Here is a 9,503-nt window from a genome sequence, read left to right on the forward strand (position 1 = left end):
GAAAAAAAGAAGTTTAAACCATGAGTGATAACATTTCTTAATGTTACAGATTTTTTGCATTATAAATCATCTTTCTTATGCACATTTTACAAAAGAAAGTGAAGAGATTTGTAGTTAAATATTAATATTTTCTTATTTTATTCAAACCAAAACCTGAATCTCATTGTCTGAGACATAATTTCAATAACTTCCAGTATCAATAGTGTCCAGGTATTTTCAAGAAGGGATACTTTTGTAAAAAAAAAAAGTGTCTCTTATGTACATTGTTTATTCATTAATGTATTTATCTGTGATGAGTATATTTACCCTGTTCACTTGTAATTATTTAAGAAGCTGAATGAAATGGCAAAAAAAATAATTATTTGCATCTTCAGAAAACACAAGTGAAGTCCAGACCAGACAGGTTACTTTTTGTCTTTATTTCTCAATGCTTAGTTTATAGGATAGTCAATGAAATCAGATTAATAGAGAGAAAGGGGTACATTTTAGAGATTTTGAAAAAAAAGAAAAACATGCAGACATGCCTTTGTGCACCTGCAGAATAACAGGTGAAATCCTGCAGGTGCACAAAGAAATAGTTCTGATGAAGTGTAACCACAGTCGTGAGTTCTCCTCTTGTTACACAGAAAGCTCTGACAGATTCTGGACCTTTACTTAGACCGTCACCTCTCATGTCTGGTACGTTCATTTTGTTTCCTTTGGACAGAGCCAGACTAGGTGTGTCCATCTGTTTCCAGTCTTTATGCTAAGCTAAGCTAGTTTGATATTTTGGGTAAGAGACATGAGACTGGGATCATTCTGAACAGCTGACCCTTTAATATTTCCATCAGATCAAGTGTTTGCTGAACCAAAGAGATTATAGATGCGCTGCAGCAAGACTCACAGACTTTTGGAGCACACAAAAGATAATTTATGGGTACAAGGCAGATCGTTCCAGCCTTTGGAGTTTGTTGTTCAACCCTTTGGAGTTTGGGGCTGTTTTGTCAGTTTCTTCCTCCTTCCTCATCCTGCCTGTCTATAAACTTAAAAAATGTTTTGCAATGCCATGTTGGTATCATTGTTTTCAGCACAACCTCACCTATATGACCTGGTCATTATTTTTTCAGTTCGACTTACAGGATCAACAATTTCAACACAAAAAGCATAAAATCTGATGTAGAAAATGATGTTGTTGTTGTTTTTTAACTTTCAGTGAAGAATTGTAAATATAAATATAGCCTGACTTCAGACCTGTATTTATCTTCCCTTTCATGCCATTTTAGTGTCAGATTGCTCAGAAGATGTGTCCTGTGAAAAATGGGTCCAATATTTACTTTGGTGACTTTGGGACAAAAGTTATTATCTGTGCCATATCTTATGAGCATGAAAAGAATAATTAAATAACCATTAGCAATTTATTAGCAAATGTATGCAGAATTTACCAGAGGATGCTGCTATAGAAATGTTTAATTGCATGATTTCATTAGACCTCATTATATTGGATGGTAGAGGTGGGAATCACCAGAGGCCCCACGATACGATTTTATCGCGATACTTGAGTCACGATACGATATTATTGCGATTTTAAGATTTCCCGATATGGTGAGTATCGCGATACAATATATTGCGATTTTACTGTTTAAAATTACTTATTTAACTGCATTTTGTGTCCACAAAATTTAATCAAATCAATAATTGTTTTGTCAAATAAGACAGTCATTTTATTTCTCCACAATGAGAGTCAAACCCACAGACTGACCAACAAAGTATTCAGTCAAACTGAACTGAACTGATATCAAACATGCAGTGCAACGTTTGCTCTGGTGTGACTTTCATGTTCTGCTCGAGTCTAAAGAACGTGAGACAGACGCTTCCAGTCATCTGTCACACAATGAGCCGTTATAGTCACATATGAATCTACTGCCCGCGACGACCTGAGACCATGCGAACCGGCGACTGCCACTGAGACCATGCGAACCGGTGACTGCCACTGAGACCATGCGAACCAGCGACTCTGCCGCTGAGACCATGCGAACCAGTAACTCTGCCGCTGAGACCATGCGAACCGGCGACTCTGCCGCTGAGACCATGTGAACGAGTAACTCTGCCGCTGAGACCATGTGAACCGGTGACTGCCACTGAGACCATGCGAACCAGCGACTCTGCCGCTGAGACCATGCGAACCAGTAACTCTGCCGCTGAGACCATGCGAACCAGTAACTCTGCCGCTGAGACCATGCGAACCGGCGACTCTGCCGCTGAGACCATGTGAACGAGTAACTCTGCCGCTGAGACCATGTGAACCGGTGACTGCCACTGAGACCATGCGAACCAGCGACTCTGCCGCTGAGACCATGCGAACCAGTAACTCTGCCGCTGAGACCATGCGAACCAGCGACTCTGCCGCTGAGACCATGCGAACCAGTAACTCTGCCGCTGAGACCATGCGAACCGGCGACTGCCACTGAGACCATGCGAACCGGCGACTCTGCCGCTGACACCATGTGAACGAGTAACTCTGCCGCTGTGACCATGTGAACCGGTGACTGCCACTGAGACCATGCGAACCAGCGACTCTGCCGCTGAGACCATGCGAACCGGCGACTCTGCCACTGAGACCATGCGAACCGGCGACTCTGCCGCTGAGACCATGTGAACGAGTAACTCTGCCGCTGTGACCATGTGAACCGGTGACTGCCACTGAGACCATGCGAACCAGCGACTCTGCCGCTGAGACCATGCGAACCGGCGACTCTGCCACTGAGACCATGCGAACCGGCGACTCTGCCACTGAGACCATGCGAACCGGCGACTCTGCCACTGAGACCATGCGAACCGGCGACTGTCACTGAGACCATGCGAACCGGCGACTGCCACTGAGACCATGCGAACCGGCGACTGCAACTGAGACCATGCGAACCGGCAACTCTGCCGCTGAGACCATGTGAACCGGCGACTGCAACTGAGACCATGCGAACCGGCAACTCTGCCGCTGAGACCATGTGAACCGGTGACTGCCACTGAGACCATGCGAACCGGCAACTCTGCCGCTGAGACCATGTGAACCGGCGACTGCAACTGAGACCATGCGAACCGGCAACTCTGCCGCTGAGACCATGTGAACCGGTGACTGCCACTGAGACCATGCGAACCGGCAACTCTGCCGCTGAGACCATGTGAACCGGTGACTGCCACTGAGACCATGCGAACCGGCAACTCTGTCGCTGAGAGACCATGTGAACCGGTGACTGCTAAAGAGACCATGTGAACCGGTGACTGCCACTGAGACCATGTGAACCGGCGACTCTGTCGCTGAGACCACGTGAACCAGTAACTCTGTCGCTGAGACCACGTGAACCAGTAACTCTGCCGCTGAGACCATGCAAACCTGCGACTGCTACTGATGTAAAAAAAATGTTTCTCCTAAAAACTTCTTGTGTCATGGGATCCTTTTTGACCCCTGAGGACCATGGGTATATAGTGGACGGGAGGACCACACAAGGGTAAAAAAAAAAAAAAAATACATCATTTATGAAAGTAGTTTATGTTAATAACAGTCTTTGACAAACACTCACCAATAAATAAATGGTCAAGCTGTAAATCTGTGAGGTGAAAAACAGGATTAAAGCTTGCAAAGAAGATGAATAAGAATGGATAGGTTGATAATTCTATTGACACCACAGCTCGGTAACACCATGGTTATAGTTAGGTAATAATCTGATAATAGTGGCGAATACTTTCAAAAGCTTTCAGTGTAATAGTACCCAAATGCACCCTATACTAAATTTAAGCCATTAATTGCTATGACTCTGGTATTACAAATACACCTTATTACATAATAACCTCTATTATCAAAATAGTACTGCAGTATTAATATCGGAAGAAAACAGGATTAAAGCCTACAACGAAAATGCTTCACACACCAATTGAGGACACACACACACACACACACACACACAAATTAATCCAAAACTGTTTAAGCCTACATTTTCAACTTCCAATAAATCTCTCTCTCTCTCTCTCTCTCTCTCTCTCTCTCTCTGAGAGTACATTAATCAGTCACAGGAGCACATACTTCAGGTACCAGTTGACATGACAAATTGGAAAAAAGAAATGGTAATAGTTTGGGTAATAGTCTGCTAACAGTAGTGAGTAACTACAATGGTGAAGTAAACTACCAGTTCATCATTATAGTAATTTTTTACAGCCCTGACTCCATGGTTAAATGTATATCCCCATGATTATCTTTTCTTTTTAACCTCTCATTACCAAGTGACATGAGTTTCAGTTTAATATTATCCAAATACACCAAATGTTCAAATTTAGCCATTGATGAGTATGACATTGGTATTACTATTACACCTTATTACATAAGAATACCAAAACATCCTCACAAGAAACAGGACTATTATCAAGAAGCTACCATCAAAATCCACATACAATTAGCTACATATCACAGTTAAACAAAAATTAGTCAGGCCAACATTGTACACAAACCCTACATTAAAAATGGCATTTAGACAACATTAATCAAGGAAAATAGCATAAGCTAGCAATTTTTTTTTTGCATTATTATATTATTATTAGCATAATGACACCTTCCCAGATAGACACAAGACAAAACACAGCAACCATACATTATCAACTGACAATGCATTATAGGCTGTCTGTCAGTAGCATCAAATCAAATAAAACCATGCAATCTTAGAATTGAACACAACACAATAGTGTTTGCTAACACCAGACACATACTGTTATAACAACTGTTAGCATCATGGTAACTGTAACATGGAGTGACTGTGAAGATATTCTGCCTCGACGGACCATTTATAAATTGCTTCGACATGATGCTAAAGCTAGCTCGCTAGAGAGCGCTAGCTCAGACCTAAGACCTGTAGCCACGAATAAATTAGCAAAACATCGTCCAAATGAAAGTCAAATAACTTGCAACACATTTCACAAAGGACACATTTTCGACAGTTTAAAAGTTCAAATATGAAAATGCTAACATTATAAGGCACAATTGTAACGGTAGTATGCTAGCGAAATATACAGTAAATAAAAACATGTCTTCTTACCTCAGACGACAGTTCCGCCACAGTGAGCAGGCAGAGGTGGTGCGCGGAGCGAGGGCTTTTGACACATTGGGGGCGGGGCCAAGGCTGACCCCGAGCCTCTTATGATTGGTCATTTTCCAGCCCTCCACGTGGCCTTTTCAGTTTACTGCTGACAGCTGGTAGCGGCGGCATCATCTAAACAACAACAACGGTTGTTTCATCTCTTTCTTCTTTCATCTCTCTTCGCTTCATCACTGGTAATAAAAGGTAAAAAAATGCTGTGTCTTGTTTCTAAATGATCATACAGTCGTTAAAGTGTTAGATCCATGGGTTTGCCGTGACATGGAGCAGAGGCCCGCACCGCTGGACTGCAGGTCTCTGCTCCGTGTCACGGCAAACCCATGGAAGAAAGAGATGAAACAACCGTTGTTGTTGTTTGGATGATGCCGCTGCTACCAGCTGTCAGCAGTAAACTGAAAAGGCCACGTGGAGGGCTGGAAAATGACCAATCATAAGAGGCTCGGGGTCAGCCTTGGCCCCGCCCCCAATGTGTCAAAAGTCCTCGCTCCGCGCGAGCAGAGCTCCACCGCGAGCGAGCACGGGGGAGAATCTGCTTCACGCGGTTGCTGAATATGTGCGCGAAGATCAAACAATGACTCAAATATGACGCTATAGTCCACCTCTGCCTGCTCACTGTGGCGGAGCTGTCTCCACCAGCAGTTGATTGCTCTGCTCTGATTGGTCAACTCCACCTGGCCACCTGGTTGCTTAGCTACCAAAGCCTCCCCCCTCCTCCAACACAGACATTCTAACTTAACGGACATGGCATTTTTTCATAAAGCATTTCATAAAGCATAAAGCATGAGACTTTATAACTTGACCATATATTGTCCAATCTGCCTCAAACTTGTTATGCATGATGATGGTTCATCACTGATCAGTTCTACATAACAATATTTAATAAATTCCCATATATATTTTTTTTTTATTTATTATTTTATTTTTTTATTTCTAAGTGATTTGATTTGTGTTTGCACTTTTTTGTTATTCTTGCACTACAACTTATTTTTGCACAATGCTGTTGTAGTTTTTTTTTTCAAGCCAAAAAAACAAACAAAACAGATGACACTTTTTCAGTAAATACAATGCTTTACCATTTAGATTGTTGTGTAAATCAACCCCAGGTCACTCTTGTAGTTGAATGTGCAGCATTTTGAGATTAAAAAGCATATGTGACACCCTGGACATCATTCATTCATTGGTGTTATTTGTATTATTATGCATTAGTATTATTTATGTTATTAACTGGGCCACCCCCTAAAAGTGTAAAGACATATCAGGCAACAATCAATATTATTGGCAGAAATAGAGGGGCCCCAAAATCGGCTCAGAGACCCAGGTGAGAAGCAACAAGCAGGCAAATGCTTCCAGGTGAGTATGTGAGAGCAGAAGGGTGGCGTGCATGACCGAGGATATATATATATATATATATATATATATATATATATATATATATATATATATACACATATAATTTTAGAGTTGATATCTAAACATTTATGTGTATGTATATATATATATATATATAACACTATATATATATATTATATATATATATATAACACTATATATATATTTATATATATATATATAGTCATGGAAAAATATTAGACAATTGTTTTTTTCTTAAATGTCTTGTTCATTTTAATGCCTGGTACAACTAAAGGTACATTTGTTTGGACAAATATAATGATAAGAACAAAAATAGCTGATAATAGTTTAATTTTAGAGTTGATATCTAGACATATATATATATATATATATATATATATATATATATATATATATATATATATATATATAAATATATATATATTATATTATATTACTGTACACCGAGAATCTGCTCGGAAAACATCATGCAAAGTGTACAGAGTTTCTATTTAGTTTCTTTAGAAAAAGCGGACCAATTAGACTAAATAGAGAGTTTGGTTTTTAGTTTCATTTTCAATTGTTAATGACATAATGTATTTTTAATTTTCTGCTCATCTACTGCTCCACACTCCAGCCCAGTATGTGGCGGTAATGCTCCTATATGTTACCGGGGAAAAAGCGGAGAAAAAGAAGAATAACACGGAAACAGCTGGAAGCGTCAGTTCTGTGCGTGTTGTCTGTATGAATAAAGAGCCAGTGGTCGGTTGTTGTCTGTATGAATAAAGAGCCTGTGGTCGGTTGTTGTCTGTATGAATAAAGAGCCTGTGGAGGTGAGGATGATGATGGCTCCAGTGTGAAGCAGCTGCAGAGAAACACAACTACCTGGTGGAGAGGAAGAGGAAGAATGGCAGACGAAGCTCCTTTCCAGTTTCTCCATCACGAAGTGATCCAGTACATCTACAAGTCAGCTGACAGCGGAGAGCTGGTAAGAGTCAGCAGGACTTTATTAACCCGGAGAGAGAGAGAGAGAGAGAGAGAGGAACCATAACTCATTATTCATCATTATTATGTCATTATTCATCAGTTCTCCTCTCATTCAGCAGGAGAATGGAAGAAATATCGCCAAACTGGAAAATATGGGATTCAGAGTTGGCCAAGGGCTGATAGAAAGGTAACAAGCTGACTCATGATAATGTGTTCCTCCTTTTTCTGTCTGTCTGTTTGTTTGTGTCTGTCTGTCTCTGTCTCTCTGTCTGTCTGTCTGTCTGTCTCTCTGTCTGTCTGTCTGTTTGTGTCTGTCTGTCTCTGTCTGTCTGTCTGTCTGTTTGTTTGTGTCTGTCTGTCTCTGTCTGTCTGTCTGTCTGTCTGTTTGTGTCTGTCTGTCTGTTTGTGTCTGTCTCTGTCTGTCTGTCTGTCTGTCTGTCTGTCTGTCTGTCTGTTTGTTTGTGTCTGTCTGTCTCTGTCTGTCTGTCTGCTTCTGTCTGTCTGTCTGTTTGTTTGTGTCTGTCTGTCTGTCTGTCTGTCTGTCTGTTTGTGTCTGTCTGTCTGTCTCTCTCTCTCTGTCTGTCTGTCTGTCTGTTTGTGTCTGTCTGTCTCTGGCATGACGTAACAATGTATATTTTGCCAAAGCAAGCATCAGAAAAAAAGATAACAAGATAAGGAAAGCAATATTTACAATAAATTATTTTAATTCTGTTTTTCATTTTAAAAGAAAAGAAAAACTAATAACAATAAAAGAAAGCAATATTTACAATACATCTCTCTCTCTCTCTCTCTCTCTCTCTCTCTCTCCCTCTCTCTCTCTCTCTCCCTCTCTCTCTCTCTCCCTCTCTCATTTAAATTGGCTTTATTGTCAGAACTCTCATCACCCACACAGGATAAATTAATTAAAGGTGCAATAAAACGGACATGTGCAATACAATCGATATGTGCAAAACACTCAATTTACCTTATGTATAAATTATAGCATTTTAAGTAGCCATTTATTTATTTTTATACTTATTTATTACATCACATGTCCTTGTTCTTGTCCTTGTCCTTGTTTAGCTCTGTATTTTTTAAATGTTTTTACTCATGTTGTTTTGTGTTATGATTGTCATAACTATGCACCTTATGCAGCGGCACTTTACATTTCAATATAGTGAACTATATAATGACCATAAAGACTATTTGATTGATTTAAACGTAACACTGTACATATTGCCAAAGCCAGCGTCAGAATAAAGAAGAAGCTGAGGAGCAGCTGGCTCAGGGGGCTCAGGGGCTCCTGCTGCTCATGTTGCAGGCCTTTGAAATGATTTGAGAGGGCTCACTTAGTTTTACATGTGTCCAAAAGTGAATTGCTCTTTTTTTTTTTGTGTTTTGATGATTAGTGGGTATTTGCCTAATTCTGCCCTGCATGCATTGTTTGTGGCCTTCCTCTGGACATGGGTGGTTGACGTGAACTCAAATTCAAAGTGAAAAAAAGAATAATTCAAAAATATATGTCAAATGACATACAATTATATTCCCTTATATGTGAATAATTCAAAACTGAATGTGTCCATTTCTAATTCTTCATATATTTAGCATATTATTAACTTTTGGTGTGGTAGTCCTAAAATGTGTCCACCGGTGCAACAAAATAAAGAATAAAGTCATTATTTAATTCAGAGAATGTTGGACAGATAAGATAGATAAGCCCAAGGCATATTAGTTATGAATATTTTTTATCAATTTACATTATTTTCAATGATCAATCAATGTAAATTGTTACAAATATTCAGATCAATACTTAAACTGCGTTGTACCAAAGGACTACCTTAAGACGACCAGTTCCAACACTGCACGGAAATAGTAATATAATAATAATAATAATAATAATAATAATAATAGTAATATTATGAAAATATTTGAGACAGAAGTGATCTTGTGTCCAGAGATTCTTCTGTCCTTCCTGATTCTGGAAGGACCCCTCTCAGTAATGGGGTGGTCACATTAATGCCTGTTTTATATAATAAATAATATATAATGTGTCATAATAACTCTACATAG

General features: G+C 39.9%; 1 protein-coding gene across 2 annotated transcripts in view; it reads left to right on the forward strand.

Annotated features, from left to right (window-relative positions):
- The first annotated feature begins 7,164 nt into the window (after positions 1 to 7,164).
- The window catches only part of trappc6b (trafficking protein particle complex subunit 6B), a 12,657-nt gene continuing 10,318 nt past the window's right edge, over positions 7,165 to 9,503 (forward strand). Inside the window, exons 1-2 of one of the 2 annotated variants that reach the window (XM_059334179.1) lie at positions 7,165 to 7,455; positions 7,574 to 7,641. In XM_059334179.1, coding sequence (XP_059190162.1) covers positions 7,375 to 7,455; positions 7,574 to 7,641 — 149 coding nt within the window. In that variant the 5' untranslated portion in view covers positions 7,165 to 7,374. Of the gene's footprint in view, positions 7,456 to 7,570; positions 7,642 to 9,503 lie in introns of both variants that reach the window. The other variant, XM_059334178.1, reaches the window with a different exon arrangement.

The sequence above is a fragment of the Centropristis striata genome, chromosome 5 (assembly GCF_030273125.1).
Source record: "Centropristis striata isolate RG_2023a ecotype Rhode Island chromosome 5, C.striata_1.0, whole genome shotgun sequence".
Classification (NCBI taxonomy): domain Eukaryota; kingdom Metazoa; phylum Chordata; class Actinopteri; order Perciformes; family Serranidae; genus Centropristis; species Centropristis striata.